Here is a 22,526-nt window from a genome sequence, read left to right on the forward strand (position 1 = left end):
GTGGCCCGTTGTTTTGAGTTACCACTCATACTGCGGACATTTGTATTTCCAGTTAGGGGTGAAACCCAGCTACACCCCAGACAACAAACCCGTAACCCGCCGCGTGTTACCAGACTTGTGAGCCAGGGTATTCCTCGGTTCTTCGTCTTCCCTATGTCATTGCTCAATTCATTGGTGAGATCATTTTGTAAGAACTGGAAGGCAGATAAACAAATAGAAGTGAATACGTCTCAGGATAGAGCTGTGTGGCCACCTGCTCCTGGAAAAGGACTGTGAAAATCAGAGACGACCGGAGAAAGCTGCCCTCAAAACAGTGTTGTTGGCTGGGCAGAGTAGCTCCACCTGTAATCCCAGCACTTTGGGAGGCCGAGGCAGGCAGATCACAAGGTCAGGAGTTTGAGACCAGCCTGGCCAACATGGTGAAACCCCGTCTCTACTAAAAATACAAAAAATTAGCCAGGTGTGGAGGTGCATGCTCTAATCCCAGCTACTCCGGAGGCTGAGGCAGGAGAATCACTTGAACCCAGGATGTGGAGGTTGTGGTGAACAGAGATCACACCATTGCACTCCAGCCTGAGCAACAGAGGAAGACTTCGTCTCAAAAATAAAAAATTGTTGTCAAATGAAAATGAATTTTGTGTTTATAAAAAACAAAAACTGTTGCATTGATCATATAAAGGCGAAAGAGTATTTTAAAGATAATACCATTATTCATGGCAAAGTCACCAAAGAAAATTTCTTTTCTTCTCCATTTTCTTGATGCTTAGATTATGAAATGTAATATAATATCACCCTCACTGTAGCATGTAAGCTTGTCCTTGAAACTCATCCCGGGAGATGGACTGCGGTCAAGCAAGCCTTGGGATGGCTCTCTCCATAAACACTGTCAGAAGCTGGAGCAGCAAGTGTTCCTTCAGCAGACAAAAATGGGAAAATGAGAATGGCACACGTTGTTTTGCAAAGATGGGAATAAAATGCGGCATTTTAGGAGGTGACTATGAACGTCATTTTAGGAGGTTCTAGGATGTCGAATTCTGTGTAGCCACGTTGCCGTGTTCAGTAGTCATTACGTTCGTCATTGTAACTGGGTCTGGACTCTCTGTTTTTCTGTTAGCTGTATGGCTGGAGAAAGCAACTTTGTCTCTAGAATAAATACTTAAACAACTTTCTTTTTTTTTTTTTCTTTTTTGAGACAGACTTTCGCTCTTGTTGCCCAGGCTGGAGTGCAGTGACACAATTTTGGTTCATTGCAACCTCCGCCTCCCAGGTTCAAGCAATTCTCCTGCCTCAGCCTCCCGAGCAGCAGGGATTACAGGCATGCGCCACCATGCCCAGCTAATTTTGTATTTTTAGTAGAGACGGTGTTTCTCCATGTTAGTCGGGCTGGTCTTGAACTCCTGACCGCAGGTGATCTGCCCATCTCAGCCTCCCAAAATTCTGGGATTATAGGCATGAGCCACTGCCCCTGGCCTATAACTGTTTTTAAATATAATTACTTCAGTGAGAACTTACCATCTGACGTGGTAAATATTTTGTCTTGAATTGTACCAAATGCCACATGATATCCACCCCCAGTGCGGAGCAGTCACCCAGGGAGGGGAGGGGAAGAATGGCTCTGTCACCTGCTGTCAGGTCCTGTCCTTTGTCCATTGCCTGTGCCTGGCGCCTGAGTGCAGGGGGTTTTTCTTTCTCTCTTTCCTCTTTTGTAAACTGTCCCTCTGACAATACGGGCGCCTGTCTGATCATCAGCCCGTTGGAATGCGGGAAGATGGGGAGTGTCATGGAGTTCTCCACAGCACCGAGCTCTTCACTAGTTGATGGTGGGTGTTCAGTAAATACTCACTGAGGGAATGAGTGAGCTCAAGCGAAGTGATGCCAGCTACACCTCTACAGCAGACAGGAGGCAGATGGCAGGCACAGCTTATACATGAAGAGACACCGTTACACGGGAAACATAAGGAAAATATTCAGATGTTCTGGATTTTAAAGACAAACAAAATTAGCAACATCACCACGTTAAGCTTCTGCTGAAAACAAAACAAAGCTACGGAGATAGGAAAACCCACTGTTGATGAGATTGGTAGCTGATATCTGCAGAGGTTGTGTAGTTTACAGAGTGCTTTACATAATTTGTTCATTAGATTAACCACATGGGGCATACTGTTATCACCATTTCTTCATTGTTATTATTAGCCACTTTACAAATTGTGGACCAAATTGTTTTACAGATGCCCAGGTTCCATCTTCTTTTAGTTACTGGTCATTAAGAAAACTAAATAGCAACATATATCATGAATCAGAAAGACATATTATGCTGTGTGTTCCAGTAATAATGCTGCCGGGAATTGCTCCTAAGGAAAATTCAAAATAGAAGATGTCCTCTGCAGTGTTGTTTACAGTCAGAAATTAGAAACAACCAAAACTATCCAGAAGTAGAAAAATGGTAATATAAATTATCTACATTAAATCAATAATGTTACATATCTACAATTATAAAGATTATATAGCAACACGAGGAAAATGGTTAGGAAGTCATATTAAAGTATATAAAGTTACATCTTTTCTGTAGTCATAACCAAGGAAAATGTATGCATATGTTCAATTAAAAAATTGATCTGTTTAATGAGATTTTGGTGGATTTAGTTTACATTATTTGTATATCTGTAATTTTGCCAAGTAAATTTTAACAGTACAACAAAATAGGCCCCCATTACTTTTTCCTTGACATTACAATTAGAACAGGGAGAGAGCAGCATGCAATGAGCTATTTCTATGTTATAAGAAAGAGCCATGAGCTGTATAATTCCACGATGTTGACTCCTAAGCCTGGCCACACTGCTGTATCTAGTAGCAGTTACATCTGTCATTGTGACTAGGTCTGGACTCTGTATTTTGTCTCTGATAAACATAACATGGAGAATCTCTAACTACAAAAGAAAGGTATCAAGAAACACCAGGTTTGTTTCTCCGTAGCAGATATGTTAAATTGTACTCTTTTACGAAACACGTATCACAGGATGCAGAGTCCTGAATGCCCGCATCTTCTAAGATAACGAATGTGTCCTCGGAAAAAAATCCTCTTAGCCTGAAATTCTGCTAGCCAAAAGCAAGGCAGATCTCCAATGCAAATACAGGAGCGAATGGGCCCCATTCACAGGCCTTAAATCATGTGTGTCTCACTTTTTATGGTAGTGTCGTGAATTATATTCTTTTTGGGTTTGTAATTAGAGGACGGAACAGATGGCGAAGGCCTAGTTTGAAGTGATGTGACCATTAGCGTCGCCTCCTTCATCCAGTTGTGATTCCAGGGAACCTGGTTTTCCCACGCATGCTCAGAACGGGTGTGGTGCAGCTGTAGGGTTTGCCAGGGAGCCGCTCACGCTGAGTTTTTATAATATTTGAAGCTGTCTATGAATGGGATGGAACCTAAAAAAGCAGTCCCTGGATGTTTCGAAGGGTGAGGGCTCCAGAGGAGAAGGGAGAATTCCCATCAGTCATATTCCTGTAATTACGATTTTTTTTTTAAATAAAAGGTATACAGTTCTGCAGTGGGAATAAATATCTGTCTTACACTCAGGTGCTCCTAGGATCCTTTTTGGCTTTTTCCCCGCCCTCTTTCTATGTACATGAAAGTTCACTGTCACCCATCACCAAGAGTTGCTCCTCTTTTCAGGCTTATTTAAATAAGTCAAATGCCAAGTGTCATTTTCTCAGTTAAATGCTTTGGCGAAGTGATGTCCTGTTTGTAAAGACAGACCAAAATTGGAAGGTGTGGGGAATCAACTTTCGTCCTTTGAAAGAAGTTATTGTTAGTGAATTTTTATTGGCATGCTATGAAAAGCCATCATTTGAGAGTATGTTTTTAAAAATCAGGACGGGCTATTTTTAATGTAATAAGCCAGTAGCTTAAAAGAGGAATTCTGTCTTTGATGTCATTTGGTGGATGAAAACATTCTTGTTCAATAGAAAACCAGCATCTTTTTCCTGCTCATTTGAGATCAGTACAGGCGACATACTGATATTCATTCAGATATAAATGCCACATTCACTTTGAAATGCAAATTGTTTAAAGAAAAATAGCATATGGTGGAGGTAAGTACCTTTTCAAATCAACTCTTCCACTTTAGGGAGATAAGTACAGCTAAAATTATTCTTTGGAAAGAATCTGGCGCTTTTGACACATGGAAGCTTGCACTAATCAAGGCAGTGCAGGAAGCACACACACATATCCATATCAAGGAAGCGGCGCTGGGAGGACATGGATTAGCATGGTAATGCAGCCGCCCCCTGCTAATGGGGGCGAGGACCAGCTGATCTGTAGATGGAGTGTTTGAGGAGACGCTCTTTCTGAGTTCAGAATGGGCCAAGTCGTCAATCATGTAATGCAGATAATATTTGGGGTACAATGCCAGAAAGCTGCTTTCGTGACTTGTCTTTCTGTAGAAACCAGAATCCTATACTGTTTGGGGCTGGACCACGTTTTCAGGACTTGTTGCTGGTAAAACTTCCCTTGCACAACCCTGTTCTACCTCTTACACCTCCTGACCTGGCCTCTGCATTCACAAACCATTCAAATGACATTTCCTAGCTCTTTGGGTAAATATTACTGATACAACATACACGTAAGAAGTATAGAATCCTCAGTCGTAGCCACGTTTACAGGGGCGGCACTCACATCCATAAGCAGCAGGTAGCCAGCCCCCGTGGACCCCTTCCTGCCACGTGCACCCCCACCCCACCCCGCTCATGAGGGTGACCACCATCTGATTTCTCACTCCGTAGATGGGTTTTGCCTGTCCTTGAAGGGGCTCCTAACACTTGGCGCTCTCGTGCTCATCTCTGGCTCTGCGTTATGTGTGATGTCGCCCCTGTTGTGGCCTGTGTCAGTAGTTTGTTGTTACTGTTGTGTGATGTTCCATTGTACCGTGATGTGCCTGCAGTGATGGACAGTGCCGTCATTCCCAGCGTGGGGCTGTCATGAACAGTGTGTTCTGAACGTTCTAGCACGTGCTTTTTAGTGGACATGCTTGTGTGTATCTGTATGATTTAAATCTGGAAGACGTGAAAGAGAAATCCTAAAAGAGAAAAGAAAGAATTGGACTCGAAAGCTTTGCCCTATAAGTGGATCAGAAGCGCTGTGTAGGTGGTCCTGGGATAGTCTAAGGTAGTATCACCCGTTCCATCTATTCTTTATCTAGATGGGCCTAATTCCAAAGCCTAAAAGCTGCAGGATCCCCTGGAGCCTCTCCTGTACCTTACAGCAGGGGTGGGCTCCCTGCCCTTTGTACTTTCTGGCCACTCTTGTATAACTCTGCCTTGCATTTGGGCCACATGTGGACCTGCCTGATACCTTCTGCTAGACTAGACTGTCGGTTTCCTAAGACAGCGACTCCTTCCTTCATTGTGCCCAGCACCACAGAGGCTCAGTTCCATGCACGCTGGAAGGTTCATGTTAGAGTAGGTGACAGCTACCGCATGCGGGTTCCCATCTTCTCTACCCGCGAGTTAACAGGTTAGCCTGCTGTAGGTTCCTGGGTGATGAGACTCCTGGATCAAGATGAATGACAGTCCCTTACGGCAGTAGCAGTAGTGAGAGTATCAGCATTGTCATCCACTGGTCATTCCCCAAGCCTCGGTTCCTGTAGGGTGACACCAGCACACTCAGTGACTCACGTTGTGAGAGGAACCCTGAGCTTAGGAAACGCCTGTGTTTAATAATAGCACATAAGCAAGCCTGTCCAAGGTTTGCTGTGGAAAGTGACCTTGACTGTCCTGAACAGCAACAGATGTGCCCCTTTCTAGAAGTAGACACTGCCCCTGCCTCACCAGTCTTTTCCCTCTGTCGACATCTGTAGAGAGACAACACAGAGCAGAGAGCACCTGCCTATCTCCACACTCAAACCATGAGAAGAAACTGAGGCCCATGGAGTGCAGACTGCCAGCAGCGGTGGGTGGGATGTGCTGGTGAAGGCAGGGGTGGGTGGAAGGGAAGGGAAGAGTGGAGAGTACTCACCCCCAAAGAGGTCACGTCCTTGTATTCATCCCTGAACACAGGTGTCCCCTTGGTTTGGGGAGGGGCGGGGATGGTAGAAGATTCCTTTTAAGCCTCTTGTATTTGCCCCTGGCCTGAGTTTGGTGAATTAGAACCACCTGTTAGACCTGCCTTGTCTATACCAGGAAGGAGGACATTCTAATCTGGCTTTTACAGTGTCGTCCCTCTAAGGAAATACCAGCCTGCAAAGAATATTTCCAACTATGGTGCTTGGAGTTGCCCACATGTAAAAGATCCTAGCTTCATATCTTATTTCTCAGGCACAGGAATGAAATTCTGTGGCAAAACAGCTGTGTGTTGAGGTGGTCCCTGATGGAGACAGAATCAAGAGGCTCTCTTTCCTGGGCATTACTGGGACTAAGTGTTGGACATGGCTTCCTGCGGACCCATCCACATTGCAATCCTCCTGGCATTTCTGAATGTAGCCGTCTTTCTAGCAGCCTTCTTAAACTAGTCATTTCAATGGCTGGGTAGCAAGCACTCGGCCTTTTCTTAAACTCACCCTTTTAGCTGTCAGGTCTAGGTGTGAAAATTTGATTTAAATAATCAGTATATGCCGGGCGCAGTGGCTCACGCCTGTAATCCCAGCACTTTGGGAGGCCGAGGCGGGTGGATCATGAGGTCAAGAGATCGAGACCATACTGGTCAGCATGGTGAAACCCCGTCTCTACTAAAAATACAAAAAATTAGCTGGGCACAGTGGTGTGTGCCTGTAATCCCAGCTACTCAGGAGGCTGAGGCAGGAGAATTGCCTGAACCCAGGAGGCGGAGGTTGCGGTGAGCCGAGATCGCGCCATTGCACTCCAGCCTGGGTAAACAAGAGCAAAACTCCATCTCAAAAAAAATAATAATAATAATAATCAGTATAGTAACAGCAGACCTTGGTGTCTTGGTTGACCGTTGGTGGCCATGTGGGTTTAGGTCCCCAGCCCTTTAACCAGGCTAAAGGGCTGGGCATGAGGCCTCCGCCTCCACAGGTCTGCCTCAGGCTGACCTTGACCGTGTGTAGAACAGTGTTGGGCGTACCTGTGTCCTGACTGGTCTTGATGCCAGGTCCTCGCCTCTCAGGCAATCAGAGTCATCAGCTTCTTTCACAAATGAGGACTTCAGAACTTCAGCCTTAATTAATAACCCGTTAACATGAAATGAATTACCAGTCAGTGAAAAAAGTAGCCCTTGAGTATTTTGAGAGAGAATACAGTGATTTTAAACAGATCTTAAACCTTTTATGCTTAAAGGTATTTCCAAAAGTGTTCCTAACTCCTGTCTGGTAACATAACAAAAGTAGATGCCGGGACTGCATTCGTAGGTCAGTGAGTTAATGGCATTCATTCAGGAACAGAAATGAGATAACGTATTAGACTCCGCAGGTGTGTGTATATATAAAAATAAGCGTGAGAAAGTATGACCTACTCTAATTAGATTTGGACCGTGCGTGGTTATTAAAAATATTCACTCCACATTTAGAGGTGGTTCATTTCTTTGACTGTTGGATTTACTGAAAGTAAGTGGAAAGGCCTCAAAGTGTGGCCACTGGCCCGGGACTGCTGACACGTGGCACGAGATGCTCCATGGGCCTGTGAAGCCAGCATGGCCGCCTCCATAGTGCCGTGGCTCAGGCCGTGGACTGGTTTGCCTCAGCGGTAAAGCAGGTGTCTTCACGTTGAAAGGCAAGCACGGTGTTTGGATCCCAGAAACGATATTTCTGACCCTCTGTAACTTTTTTTTTAGTTAAACAAATATGTTTCTGCATTATCACAGAAAATACTTTCATTTCTTTATGTCACAGTTAGTTGGTTTTCCTGAAAGCAAATTTAACTGATATCAAACATAGTTGATGGGTATATGTATTTTAATAGACATTTACTCCTTTAAGAGAAAATTGGAAATGTTTCGCTTCTGGAATGAGACTCCTCCTCTGCATATTTTTGGAAGCTTTTATGACTCAAACTAACCGCAGTTCAAGGGTAGAGGTGGGTTGAGTGCAGTGGGGTGGTGGGGCTACGGGGAGGTAGGTGTGAGCCTGGGCAACACAGAACCCACTCAGCTTCTACAGACAGATCCAGAGAGAGAGAGAGACTGTCAGCTTCTTGTTCACAAACACAGGCCCACAGCTCCCAGACACTCTCATTTTCTGAGTGACCCCAGAACCCACCAATTTTAAAATGAAATCTCCCGATTTAATTCTACCTTGAAAAAAAGTACCATCAACTAAGTAAAAACGTTACCTATGATACCAGCCGGGACTTCAGGCTCTAGTCTGTGGACCTGACTGAAAGTTTCACCTTTATTGCTGTGTCTCCATGGATACACCTTGACGTGGCCCAAATTCAGTCATGCTCTTTCAGTTTAGTCCCGCAGTTGGGAAGCAGATGTGGTTGGGGCTGGAGAACTTGACGAGCTTTAGGGCTCTGCGAGTCTGCCCTCAGAAGGATTGCGCATAGCCGGTCTAGTGCCTTCCTTGCCAGGAGGTTCTTCATTGCACAAGTCCCAGGCTGGTTCCTTGGGTCCTCTGTCGGGAGGCAGAAGGTGGGCTCCGAGCCTCACCCCAGAGCTGATCCAGCAGCATCTTGCTGGCTTGGACTTGTCCTTGAATTTTGCCGGAGAAAGAGCTGGAAGTTTGAAAACCAGTGCATGAGCTGCAGGTCCCTGTTGCTTCTCAGTAGCGTGTAGACCTGAAGGAATCTCTCCCTTCCTTTTTTTGGCAGTGTGACGTTTGGCTCTGAGATGAAGGACTTGTAAACCTAAGGTGAGCTCTTGATCAGCTCCCTCCATTGGAACATTTCGTGGTCCCTTGTCTGGAGTTGAGATTGACTCGGCTGTCCTTACATGTGTGTTAATACTTATTTCTGGAGCTTAATTTCGAGGAGTCAGTGACACATGCACTGAAATACTTCCCCCTGCCTTTTAAAGGAAACCGTTCTGGAACGTGTCTAGGCTGGCTGTCCTCAGAGAACCACTCTTCAGGGAGAAGGAGCAAGAGAAGCGGTGCTTACTGAGTGCGATTTTGTCATCATCCACACAAATATGGAGGGACAGACAGAGTGAAGTTAGTTTCTGTTTTTCAGGTGTTTGGACCTTGTGTGCCCAAAGCTGGTATAATATGAGGTCTGTGGACAGACTGTACACTTAATAATGACTTGTCAGAGGTCTGATTGAGTGTTTCAGTGGGGAAGGAATCACCTCCTTGACACCTTACCCACATGGCAGGTGTCCCTGCAGGTAGGGCAGGCCCAAAGGTGCCTGGCACAGCAGTCAGGGTCCCAGCAAGGGAGCTGTCCCCACTGCTTGCAGGCATCTTGTCGCTGTTGTTTCCCACTGCTCCTTTCCCACCTTTCCGGAGTCCTTTCGCCCGCCGTAAGGATGTCGGCAGTATCTGGAAGCCTTTGGTCTGCTCAGAATTCATGTACTGAAAGCAGAACCAGGCCAAGGAAGCCCCGGCAGCCACTCTTGGGAGGTGCCTCTTGCCCAAACGCACCTTCATTTGGTGGCTGTGTGGGATCGAGGTAGAGAAGGGGAAGACAGGCAAGAGGACAGAGCAGGCACCAGGGCTGGCAGAAATGCCAGCACAACCCACGGGCCCCAAGGGCCAAGGAGAGAGGGGCCACCCAGCAAGACGACTGCTCAGAGAAAGGGCCCTGGAGTCAGCACCCGCCCTTACCCTCCCCTCTCTCTTAGATTCCTGCCGTGCTCGCCATTGGTTGGGCCCAGTGAGAATCTAGCAGGTGCTGGAGCCCACAGGTGCAGCCCATACGGGTGCCTTCCTAGGAGGAGAGCGGGGCAAAGCAGGGGTGTGGCAGGAACATGGTGGGCATGGGCTGCAGGAGGGGATCCCACAGATGGGAGTGTCTCCCCTGCTCTATGGGGATGCTGCTTTCTGTGGGATCTGGCTAATGCACACAATACCAGAGGACAGCCACAGAGTGGCCTCAGTGGTGGCATGTGGAGAATACAGGGAGGAGCGTGAGTGCTCCCCTTAGTGCCACCTTGCCAGCCCTGGGCTGCTCCTCCATGTGTCTAGGATGCCATACACCTCCCCAGGCTGCTGTGAGGCCTGGTGGAAGAGCAAGCGTGGGAGCACCACATGGCACTGTCATTCAAGATCGTGGGACTCCACGTGACACTCTGAGTTTCTAGGGCATTGGGGTGCACCCAAGCCCTGAGATTGAGCTCTCAGAACATCAGGGTTTGGGGGCATGAGAAACTGCCTCAGGATCCTGTGTGGAAGCCGGGCAGCCCAGACCCGAGGCTTCCCAGGCACCATCCTGTGCCCCTCCCACCTGAGCCCCTGGATGCCCGTGGTCTGCCATGGTGGCGTTTTGGTTATGATTTTTTGTTTCATGGTGGAGATTTTCCAGCTGGAGTGGTTTTTTAATTAATGTGCACACAGATCGACTGGGATCTTACTAAGAGGCAGCTGGCGGGTGGGGCCTGGGATTCTGCATTTCTCACGTGCCCCTTGGCGACGCTGCTACTGTAGGTTCGAAGACCGTGGCTTTCGCATCCTTCCCTCCCTGAGGTATCACTTTGGCTTGTTTCTGGAGTCAAGTAGACCTGCCTATGAATCATTTCTCCTATGACATTCAAAATGTACTCAGTGCAGGCAACAGCCTAAAGTAGGTACCTGCTCTCTTAAGGCAGAGCTCTGTTCTTCAGACGCCTCGTTGTTGTTGATCAGTGACTTGGTGTAGGCTCAGATGCTGCCCTTCAGCTCACGATTCCGTGGCTTCCCCGTGCCGCACGGGATTACAGCGAGGCCACCTGTTTGAGGGAGCCCTGGTTCCTGCCTCTGGCTTCTCATCCAAATCACCGGAGTGCTTTTGAAAATGAATCTTTTCCCAAGCCCCATCCCCAGAGCTTCTGAATCAAAATCTGTATTTTTTGAAGCCTCTATTTTTAAAAAAAGCTCCACAGGAAATTCTTGTAATTGGCCAGATGTAAGAACTGCTAATATGAGCTGCGTGTTTATTATAAAATCCTGCGCTGTGAAAAACTTCTATTGAGACAGTTTAGAACTTCACTGGTTCTGAACTAAAACAATTGGAAGAAACATTAAAAAAAAAATACCCTAATACCTCTGAGGATTGCAAGTAGACCAACAGACTAGTTCGCTGGCAGCAAGGTGTGATCGGCCGAGCTTTAGAGAAAGGCACTTAATTATGTTTTTGAGTCTGAAATTGGTATGACCAGATAATAATTCATTCTGATGTTGAGCAACTGATTCAAATCATTAAGTGTACAATGGAGCCATTTTTCATCACGGCCATGTGCGCTGTGAAGTCACGCAGGTTATTTTTCCTCCGCTTAGTCTTTTCAAGGTTAAGGGTAAACTTAATCTGGTCGAAGAGTCTGCGTTTCCTCCGTGTCGTGTCTAGGGACTTTGATTTGTGCTGATCATAAAGTATGGCTTCCCCATGAAAACAATTCTCTGGCACCAGACAGTTGACTCTCAGTGGGTGATCATTTTTTGTTCCGTGGATAGGGTGACACGGTCGGGCTCCTGGAGCCCCCGTCATGCCAGCCCGCTGGACCGTGCTGCCTCTGCCGAGACAGGCTGGGTCTTTTGTCTTCACTTCCACTGGATGTTGCGATTTCGGTTGGGTTCCGTCTTTGTATACGGCTGTCTCGTGCGAGTCATCTGCGGCATCGGGTCTCTTCACGTTGCTTTGTCAGGCACCATGGAGATTGGCGTCCCCCTTTTATTCCTCCCGAGTATTTTCTGTCTGGCGCTTCTCTTGGCCATGCAGACAGGGCGAGGGCTGCTCTCGGTGGTAAGGCACACTGTGTGCCAGCGTGTGGGGCCCACAGACTGACTCGCGCTGGCGTCTGGCTTCTGTGGTCTGCAGTCCACGGTGGTGTTCACCTGACTTGTTTATTCCTAGGGAGTGTCACTAGTGCATCTGGGTCTCAGATGGCAAGCGGCATCAGCCTGGTGTCCTTCAACAGCCGACCCGACGGCATGCACCAGCGTTCCTACTCAGTCTCCAGTGCCGACCAGTGGAGTGAGGCTACAGTCATTGCAAACTCGGCCATCAGCAGTGGTAAGAGCGGGCGCAGCCCCATGGACCCGTAGCCACCTCAAGATCCTTCGTTGTAAGCCAGGGGCCGGACAGGACGCCCTAAGCTCTCGTGCTCCTCTGGGAGTGTGGCACCCCGTGGGGCAGCTGCAACGGAGACTCACCTCTTGCCTTTCATATCTGTGGAATGTTTTGTCCTTGGCTAGGCTGTCTTGCCCATGTCATCTCATCTGTTCCTCTTGGGCGCAGGGAGGAGGTGGTCATCCCATTTGATCCATTTGGAAACTGAGGCTGCAAACAGGGCCAGTGGCTTACGCAGGGTCACGTGACAGAGGTGGCAGCGCTGAGAAAGAATATCGGATTTTGTCTCCCCAGTCACGCTGCTCTACACGGCGTGGCCTACACCTCCACCTCGAGCGCACATTTTATATCATTAGGGTGAATTTAGTCTTCCGAAATTGCTGGTGTATACTCTCAGTTCTGGGGTCCCCTTTGTAATCCCTCCATGTTCAGATTCCTTCGGCATGATTATTATTCTTACTATTTTGACAACTGTAGCCAGCTTGCTGGGGAACGTGCTGCACGGTGGAAACGCCGTTGCCGTCTGTGTGGAGTGTGAGTGATGCAGCACCGGGGCCGCCCTGGTGGCTGCAGCAGTTTGCCTGTGGCGTTTGTCTCTGGCCTGTTCACTGGTATTTAAAGGAATTCCCACTGTTGTATGTATTCTATCAGACAGGGTTTTAGAGTAATCTTAGCATGATTTGTTCTAATTAAAAGATTCAGCATCAGGTCTTCCCTGTAGGCCCGCCAGCTGCTGCGGCAGGACGTTTGCTCTGGGTACACATCATCCTTATTTCTAGTGGCTCCACACTCCTCCGCAGATGCCACCAGGCAGAAGCCTTAAAGGACGACATCTCCAAACCGAGCACCGGGGCTCCTTCGTCCCTCAAAAGAAGGCGCATTGGTAGAAAGCAGAGGTCTGCCTGCAGCCTCTTCAGGGGCTCTCCAAGGCTCTCTGCCTTTTATCTGGAATCACGATGGTAATCCTGAAAACCCCAAAGAAGGAGGTTTTAAGTTATGACAAATTAACCTTCTGTAGTTAGCTCCCTTCGTAACCATCGTGTGCCCCAGCAGGCCTGGTAGTCAGCCTTTCATCAGACCTGTGTGCGCTGCAGCAGAAGCCCCTCCACCTGCCAGCTAGGCAGCCTTGAGCCTCCATACTTCCATGAGCCTCCCTGAGGCTCCATACTTCCATGAACCTCTGTACCTCCCTGAGCCTTCCTGAGCCCCCACGCCTCCATGAACCCCCGTGCCTCCATGAATCCCCGCGCCTCCCTGAGCCCCCATGCCTCCATGAGTCTCCATGCCTCCCTGAGCCTCCATACCTCAATGAGCGTCCGTGCGTCCATGAGCCTCGGTTTTCTTATCTGTTCAATGGACATGTTTTCCCCTCCTTTACATAGGAGGCATGTCACAACACAGGACACCTGGCTCTTTGTGACCGAAGAGCCACTGTTATCAAGGTTCCTTTAGGAGGAGCAAGGAGTTCACATATTTGTTTCATTAGCAAATGCTTTAAAATATGTATTATCAGTTAGCATTAGTATTTGATAAGGTTGAATTCTGTGGCTGCTGTCTCATGAAGGTGTGCTTGCGCAGGTCCATATTGGAGGGCATGGGAAGATCCACGCTGGGCCTTCCCGAGCCAGGTGTACAGGTGACACGGACAAGGCCTTGCCTTGCCAAGCAGCGTCTGCTGAGTGAGAGCAGTGGAGGTGCCAATAATACAGGCCTTTAATTAAGTATTCATCTGAAATTCTTCCTATACAGACTTTTGCACGCTTACCTGTTTGATAAATACTCATTAGGTAACTTTCTCTCTACTGAATAGCTCTTTGTGTTGAGCTGTCCATATGTACAGTGGGCGATTCCACACCGCCACATCATGGGACACTGATTTCCAGAGCCTTGGTTTGGCTGGAAGTCTCTTTCCACGGACGTGGGCTGCCTTGTATGCACACACGCATTAGTACAGTATCCGTGTGAGACTAAAGTCTCCTACGTTTGAATGCCAGTTTTTTATTCACAAAGCACTTTCTGTAATATTAACACACATGGGTGTCCATTAAAGACCGGTATGATCCCTGACCTCACAAATCTTGAACCCTGAACACAGAAGATAAGAAACACAAGCAGATGCCCCAGGTGTCAGCCTGCTGAGGGGCATGGAAGGAGAGCTGTAGGGAGAGCCCAGGGCTGAAATAGTGCAGGTCGTTTAAGGATTGATAGACTTGATCAAGGAAAGCTTCCCAAAGAAAATCAAACTTGAGCAATGCTTAAAGAACCAGATGGATTTTTTGTGCAAAACAGCAGGAGGAAGTTATTATAAGCATTGGGGCACTTCGGACAAAGACCCAGAGAGGAGGAAAAGGGAAGACGGAATAGCCACGAGCGACAGTGAAGTGAAAGGTGATAGTTGGGGTGCAGGAAAATGAGGAGAGACAAGAAGAGATGAGTGTTGAGAGGCCAGCGCTGCTAAAGTAGCATCTTATTTTCAGACTTGAAGCTGACATTTTCCAGAGCAAAGATCCAGAAAGACCACAGAACAGTGCACAGAGGTCTGATTCCTACAGTTTTATGGCGGTCTTGGCTGATTTCTGTATTTTCTAAGGACTAATACTATGTCATACCCAAAGTATTTTGAAAAGGAAGTTGGTAAAAGTAATAATAAAAGCCATGATTTATTGAGGGTTTTATGTAGATAATCTCATTTGATCCTCACGGGGTAGATCTTGTTGTTACTTCCCTTCTACAGGTGGTGCCTTTGGTACAGAAGGGTTAAATATCACTTGCTCCAAGTCACATCCTGGGAGGGGTCCGTATTCAAACGCAGGTGGCCTGATTCAGCTCTTCACCATTGCATGTCCAGGTATGCCTCTGGGAGCAGCAGCCTCTGCAGACTGCTTAGAAATGTCCAATCTCAGGCCCTGTCTCAGTCCCACGGAATCCAGTCATCAGGGGATAGGACCCGGCCACCTGTGCATAGCAAGCCCTCTGGGATCACGTGGCATGCTGAAGCTTGGGAATGACTACTCTTAAGTCCTCACTTCCCAAAGCGTGATCCATGGACCAAGTGGTGTCTGCCCGCTCCGGGGATTTGGCTGGTGATGCAGGATTCAGGCTCTCACCCGACCTGCTGGACAGATCCTTGTCTGTCTGTGCCAAGGGCACATCCCAGCTTCCCCCCAGTTTGCGCCATTCCTCACTTTAGTGTGCTGATTCACCAAGTAGGCAGACCCCAGCAATTTTTAGTGAACACCAGGGCACAGGATCTGATGGACAACTTCAAGAAAATGTGTTTGTGAATGGATTTCAGGACCTCAGCCTTGGCATAAATGTTCCTGCAGGGCTTGGAAAATAATCACAGAAGAAACAAACATGATGAAGAGCCTTCTGTCATGCTTTTTAAGTCGTAGGTGATGTAGGTCCCCTGCCCCATCCACTTCCTCTGTACATGTATCTGCCCCATCCCTAGGATTTCAGAGTCATGAACAGCTTACTGTGTGCTAGCAGCAGGAATGAATGGGGAGAGGCCAGGCAGCTTTGGAATACAGATGCCCCTGTTAGCAAGTGTGCCTTCCCATTGTCGCACATGCTTGTTCTAAAACATAATAATCATGACAACATTGGCATTCAGTGTTTCTCTGCCCCCCTGTCCACCCTAAATTAAGACTTTGGCTCTGGAGAACTTTTCAAAGTCTCCTCTCTAGACACACAGGTCCCTCCGGGGTTTCTGCCTTTAAAGCAGCTGTGAGCAACTCCTAATTAGAGAGAGTCCTTTGTAGGGGCAACCTACAAAACAGGAGCTGCTGCTTAGTTTAAGGGAAGAAGAAAAGAGGAATCTGTTCATGAAATGGAATGCCCACTGCTTTATGACTATTACTGTTGTAAGGTTTCACATTTAAGTACCTGAGGTTTAAAATTAAATGTCTAATATAATCTGGCATTGCTAACATGAGACTCGCATCTGCCCTTAGAGAAAATGCAGACAGCTCGGTTGAGGGTTTCAAATTGCCGTCTGCCGGCTTGCGGGCAGCACAGAGGATTAGATGCCTCCTCTGCTGAGCACCACATGCTGCCGAGCGTAATTTTTTAAATGCAGAAACATATTCATCTTGAGCCTCTGCATTGAAAAAGGCCGTTCTAGGAGTACATGAAAAATTAATTTTTTTACATTTTTTCTCACTCTTCTAAGTGTTTGACAGAAGTAATTTTTGCAGCAAGAGAGAATAAAAACTGGTGGCTGTAAATTCCTGTCCTGCAACCTCTTGTGTAGATTCTTTATGGACCCAGAATTGATCTACATGTCAGATCCTGTTGTGGTTTAAACTGTTCATCACCGTAATGGCAGAAGTGAGCCCGTGAACACCGACTTAGAATCCTGGGTGAAAGAAATTGGTGTTTGCAGTCAATGAAGGGGCAGCTTTGCTTTATTGATAGATTCAGAACAATTATCTCTGCAACAACTATTGGCTGAGGGTTCTCTTGAATCTTATTGGAAGCCTGTAATTTTTTTGATTAATCATTTCCTCCATAGGTAATTTCCTCTAGAAGCGTTAGCCCCGAGTCAGCATCACTGTGGGTAGCAGGGGCCCTAGGGGGCCGTTTGTAGCACGGTTGGTCCTCATACCTCACTTCAAGGCAAGATGCATGTTGAGACACATCACACCTATCCTTAGGGCCAGCGCGCAGCCTGCCTGCCTCCTGAGTACCTGGGTGAGCCTGGCCGGCCCTCCCTGCTGGTCCCTACCTGGCCCCTGCCGTGGCTGGTAGCCTCAGCTAATGCTGTTGCCGTGGCAGCCTCACTCCCCCAGCCCTGGACTGTCAGGTTCTTCTCATCGCTCCACCCCATCCCCGATGGCTTCAGTCCAACAGTTTATCTTCTGCCATACCAACTGGCCATCACTGTTAATATTGTGTTTTTTCACGTGACTCTTCCGTGTGGCTCTTGAGCCTCACGTCCCTCGGCCTCCCCCAGGCCACCACGCGGCCTCATCACCATCGCATACAAACAGCGTATCCATCTTCCACTCTTCCGCGTGGAGGGAGTGCATCAGGCGCGCGTGTGTATGCTGTGGTCCCTGTTTCCTTCTGGCCTTGTAATCATCGTGTCTTTCCATTAGCATCTGTGGTTATAAAGCAACCGATCCTCAGTGGAAGGCATTTGAGTCTTTGCCAACTTTCAAATATCTATTCTCATTATAAAAATGTTTTGCACGTCGATTTTGATGAGTTTCGGCTTCAGAAGCTGTCTGTCCTGCACTGCCTGTCGGAGCCAGTGCGTTTGAAGCACACCTTCCAGCAAGCATGCCCACACTGTTCATCAGTTTTGTTGTTGTTGTTGTTGTTTTTTTTTTTTTTTTTTTTTTTGACACGGAGTTTTGCTCTTTTTACCCAGGCTGGAGTGCAATGGCGCGATCTCGGCTCTCCACAACCTCCGCCTCCTGGGTTCAGGCAATTCTCCTGCCTCAGCCTCCTGAGTAGCTGGGATTACAGGCACGCGCCACCATGCCCAGCTAATTTTTTGCATTTTTAGTAGAGACAGGGTTTCACCATGTTGACCAGGATGGTCTCGATCTGTTGACCTCGTGATCCACCCGCCTCGGCCTCCCAAAGTGCTGGGATTACAGGCTTGAGCCGGGCGCGGTGTTCATCAGTTTTAAGCTTTATAGTTTGAACATTTTTTTCTCTCCTTGGATGTTATGCTGACAATTTTAGTGCATGACCGGCAGGCGGCGGTAGTGTGATGCCGGCAGTCTGACCTGGAAGCTTCTTTGATGAGAGGGTGTTAATGAAGCGTGGTGGGGAGGAGGTACGTGTTTTGACTGTCTCCCCTGTCACGGTCTTCATACCTAATGCTCATTTCCCTGAGGATCCTCATCTCTGCCTGATAACTGAGCTTCCAAAAGGCTGAGAAGCCAAGACCGGACTTGTAATACTTTTCATAATTAGCCAAAATTCAAACCCAGGTCTTTCTGATTTCAGAGCTTATAGTCATTCCCGTCTGCTGTTTTTTTAAAAGGAGCAATGCATGCTCAGTACTAAAACATTGTATCATAAAAATTATTTGTCTTTTGATAGCACTTGCTTTTCAAGGAAATAGGTTCTAAGATAGACAGACATTTTGTCTTCTCTCACTGATCCTGAAGTTTCCTTTATCAATTCTTCCCAAATCTTGGCTGGCATTCAAAAGACTTCCCTGGGGGTTGTCATCAACCTTCAGCTCAGCTCGGTGTTAAAGGCCCCTGGGCTCTCATCTCTCAAAGCTGGGCACTCCCTGCCTCACCGCCGGGGGGGCTGCTCGGCTCGCCAGGCTGGCCGGCCTAATTAAAAGGCTGACCCCGCTCCCTTCTGTGCTTGGAGCCTGCTTTCCTGTCTCTGCATGTGGCCGAGGAGCAGGCAGAAGCGTCCTGGGGTAACTGGACACAGGGGGTGAAAGGTGGATTTTTTTTTTCCACCCAATCAGAATGTTGTAACTTTGTGCTTTGTCTCCTCAGTTCCTTCCTATCAGCTATTTTCAGCAATAGCTGCTGACCAGGGGAAACAGAGGACAGTGAAATGCTGCCCCGTGATGAAAACAGAACGGGGGCAGCACATTTCATGCCTGAACGCCGAAATTCCTCATGTTGTTGCAAGGCAAAAAAAAAAATCAGAAATCCTGGTAAACAGGGAGTAGAGGAGGATATTGTTGCTAGTTGCTGCAGTGCCTGGACCAGACCTCTTGGCCCTTCTGGCCCTCGGCATGTCTTCATCAATTCCAGGGGCTCTCAACCAAGGGCGGTTTTGTCTCCCCGAGGACAGTTCATGATGTCTTGGGTTGTCACACAGGGGAAGGTGATGCTATGGAAGCTAAGTGGGTAGAAGCCAGGGTGCTGCTGAATGTGTCCGGTGCAGAGGCCAGCTCCCCACAGCCAAAAGTTACTCAGCCCAAAACAGCGGCAGTGCCATAGTCAGGAAGCCCTGAGGTGGTCAGTGAAGCCTTTGGTTCTGTGGCCTCTTCCAGCTGCGGTTGCTGCATTGCACAGTAAGACTCCTTCCCAAAGAAAGTTAAACCGATTTCTGGTTTGCAAGAGGGTTACTGCAGCCAACCCAGGGCAGTGCCTGGTCCTCAGGGTGCTTTCAACACAGCTTCTCAGAGCACCCACCTGGGGGCATGACTGGTTCACACAGTGGCAGTCCCGCTGCCAGCAGCACTGACATGACCTGATGTTCTTGGAACACTCGCTGCTTGCCTGGCACGGGCCCCCAGAAGATGAGTGCCAGAACCCTCCACATTTTAGATGAGGAAGCAGAGGCACAGGGCAGTTAGGCCTAACGCAGCGGCAGGTCGGTGGTCAAGGCCACATTCAAACAGGCTGTGTCGTAATTGTCACTAAGCAGTTCTCCTACCCACCTGACCACCTGCAAAACACTAAGTGCCCAGCATGTCCCTCTACTGCATGTATGAGGACAGGGAAAATGAGGCCATCAGATGTGTGGATGCCACACCCTGAGACATAGTGTGCGTTGAAATCTCCAGATTTCCAGACCGCAAAATTGGTTGAAACTAACAAAATGAAATAGAGATAAGATCCAGAATTCAGGTTCAACAAACCAGCTGTACAGATAATGGAGTAGGAGTACCGGACCCTGGTGGGGAAGGCCTGGGCGTGGCTTGTCTGCAGAAATGCTGTCGAGACTTCGATTCTGCACCAAGAGGACAAGAGAGACCCTGAGTGTCTTACTGGGCTCCCAGGATGCTTTCGGGGCCACATTTTGAGAAGGACATTGGCACACTGGAAAGCACACAAAGCAGGGCGGGGTCGGGACGGAGGGAGGGGCCCCGAAACCCACAACACCCAGCATTGCTGAAAACCTGGGAGGACAGAGGGGAGCCTCTCGGGAGGGCGTTCTCTGATGGCTGCCTGTTATATTCTTGGGGAAGTTTTTTTTTAAGAATACTTGTTCCTGGGGCCAACAGCTAGAGATCTAGTCCATTTGGTCTGGGACGGAGCCGAAGCAGTGGAATGTCCCCCAGGAGTTTCAGATGTTCCTCTGGGGCGGAGAAGCTCTTTCAGAGCGGCCTGCAGGAAAGACAGCTCTGACACATGGTAGTGTGATACAGGGGCATAGTTCCCAGCAGCCACTTCCAGCTCTCTCCTCTGGCATCTCTGCCCTCTTCTCCCTTGCCTGAAGGCCCTCTTCCTCCTTTCCCGATGAAAAAGGGGAGGATGCACACTTCTCTCCCATGCCAAAACCCAGGCCTCTCCAGCCTCTAGAGCTCCCATGTCTAATCGGTTCCTGCCTGTCCATGGGGTAGGGCATCCCTTCCACCTCTGAACCCCTCACCTCTGGTCTTCCGGGGGACTCTGCTTCCATGGATACCCTCTCTCCTGCCCAGCGCTTTCTCCCAGGTATGGGACCACTCCCTTGAGCTTACACACCTGCTCAGCCATCGCTCATCCCAACACCATGGCCCTTAGTTTCTAGTTTTCTCCTCAGCACACGTTCTGGGACACTCGGCTGTCCTCACCGTCCCCAGCTACCTCCCACGTTCTCCTCGAACCACTCCCGTCTGTCCTCGGAGCAACACTCTCTAACACTGCTCTCATCCTCGTCGGTCCCGGGAGCACTCCTTGGTTCCCATGGCAGTCTTCGTGGTGGGAGCCCTGTTGACCCCCCCCGTCCTGCTTGAAACCCTCTCTCCTCTGGGCTTCTCTGATGACACACTCAGGTTTTTCCTGCTGCTCTGGCTGGCCCCTGAGGCAGCGTCCTTTACCACCAGACCTCGGGTGATGGGCATAGCCCAGAACTCAGCTCTCCTCCATCCTTACTGCACTCCTCTTGAAATAGGCCTGACCATTCCTCTGGACTCAGAAGTTACCCAAGTTCACATCCCCAGCTATGGCCGCTGTCTCCTGCATCGCACACAGGTAACCAGCTACCTACTTGGAAGGCACTAGGATGGCTCATGCTCAGCATATTTGAAGAACTCCAGCTTCCATCCAAAGCGTCTGTTTCTCACCCACCTTTTCACCATCTGTCCTCCCAGTAGCTCAAGACACACCCGAAGCATCACATGCACGTCCTCTCTAGGCTCCACCTCGGAGTCTGTTCATTTGCTTGCTTCACTCCACTTGACCTCCAGGAATACAGGCTGGGTCTGCCCCGTGCCTCTGCCTCCTCCGTGTCCACCCCGGCCCTTCCACTGCATCAATCCTAACTCATCTCTGGTCTGTCGTTCTAACTTGCCAAAATCCTCTCTCTGCAGCCAAATTCACCTCTTAAACGAAACATGAACCAGATGGCCACTCCCCACACCCACTCCAGTACCTTCCCCACTGACCATGGAATATATTCCCGATTCTTCATTTCTGACTGGCAAGGCTCCAGCTGGTCTGACCCCTGTTTCTTGACCGCCTCTCCATGGCTCCAGCAGGCCGCTCCACTGAGATCCGGGTTGAGTCATCCACCAGATAGTTCAGGCCTCTGCCAGACACCAGCTCCAGCCTGTGTATGTCACTGCAGACAGCCCCACTCCATCCCCTTCTTCCCGGTTTCCCAGACTTTTTTTCCCTCAGCATCTGTGATGGCCTGGCTTACTCTGGCCACGTTCTTCTTTGACTCCTACCCAGTCACAAGTGGTCATCCTGCCCCTGCCGTCTTGTACTGTTTTCCTAGCGTTTGTCACTATCTGAAACGATCCTGCTGGCTTGTGTGTCTTCTCCTGCAAGAACGATTCTAACTCCGTGAGAAAGAGGGGCTTCAAGGTCTTGTCTGTCTCCACTTCCTTGAGCACCTGGAGCTGTGCCCATCCCGTCCTCATGAGGTCATTGCTCAGTAACTGTGCTGAGTTAGCGAATGGGCACACTTGGCTAACATCCCCAAACAGGAACAATCCAAGTGGTGGCCAGGCCAGGGTGGGGTGGCTCGCTGTGTTTTGTTAGACTTGCAAAATAAGCTCCAGGCTTCCATCAGTTCTATATGATAGGATTGTTTTGAATTTTTAAGATTAAGTATCTTAATGCTTTGCATGTTGCTTTAGAAACTGGTTCTTAACAGAGAACTCATGCTGGTGCCCCTTAGACAGAGCATGTTGGTCACAGTGTATACAGTTTATGGCAGAAATCACTGGCAGTAGTCTCAGCAACAGGTTCTTAAATTAGTACAGGTAGCTAGAGTTGAAACTGGGTTTCCTACCTTCCATCGTCTTAGGTGTCCCTGAATCATAGGTGAAGTTAGTGCTATAAATTAAGTAGAGATTATGTAGATTACTTACATTTCATAGCAGTTATTTAATTTCATATGTAACTTTATTTAGCCGACAAGTAGTTACTGACCCCTGACGGTAGCTGCCCACTGCCCTGGCCCTTGGAGTGGAGTGGGAATCCAGACGGAGCTCCCAGGTCTCTCTAGGT

General features: G+C 48.5%; 1 protein-coding gene and 1 long non-coding RNA gene across 15 annotated transcripts in view; one reads left to right on the forward strand and one right to left on the reverse strand.

The window, feature by feature from the left end:
• Positions 1–22,526, forward strand: part of AGAP1 (ArfGAP with GTPase domain, ankyrin repeat and PH domain 1) — a 639,539-nt gene that overhangs the window by 434,465 nt on the left and 182,548 nt on the right. For 8 of the 14 annotated variants that reach the window (XM_054258069.2, XM_054258070.2, XM_054258068.2 and 5 more), the window contains one exon: positions 11,935–12,093. The exons of the other annotated variants lie outside the window; for them this stretch is intronic. In XM_054258069.2, the coding sequence (XP_054114044.1) occupies positions 11,935–12,093 (159 nt within the window). The remainder of the gene's footprint in view (positions 1–11,934; positions 12,094–22,526) is intronic. 14 annotated transcript variants of the gene reach the window in all.
• LOC144576732 (uncharacterized) lies at positions 8,211–21,887 on the reverse strand. Its single transcript, XR_013519166.1, has 2 exons — positions 21,455–21,887; positions 8,211–13,115 (listed from the first exon to the last, which is right to left on the reverse strand). It is a non-coding gene; the product is annotated as an uncharacterized LOC144576732 (long non-coding RNA).

The sequence above is a fragment of the Callithrix jacchus genome, chromosome 6, assembly GCF_049354715.1.
Source record: "Callithrix jacchus isolate 240 chromosome 6, calJac240_pri, whole genome shotgun sequence".
Lineage (NCBI taxonomy): Eukaryota > Metazoa > Chordata > Mammalia > Primates > Cebidae > Callithrix > Callithrix jacchus.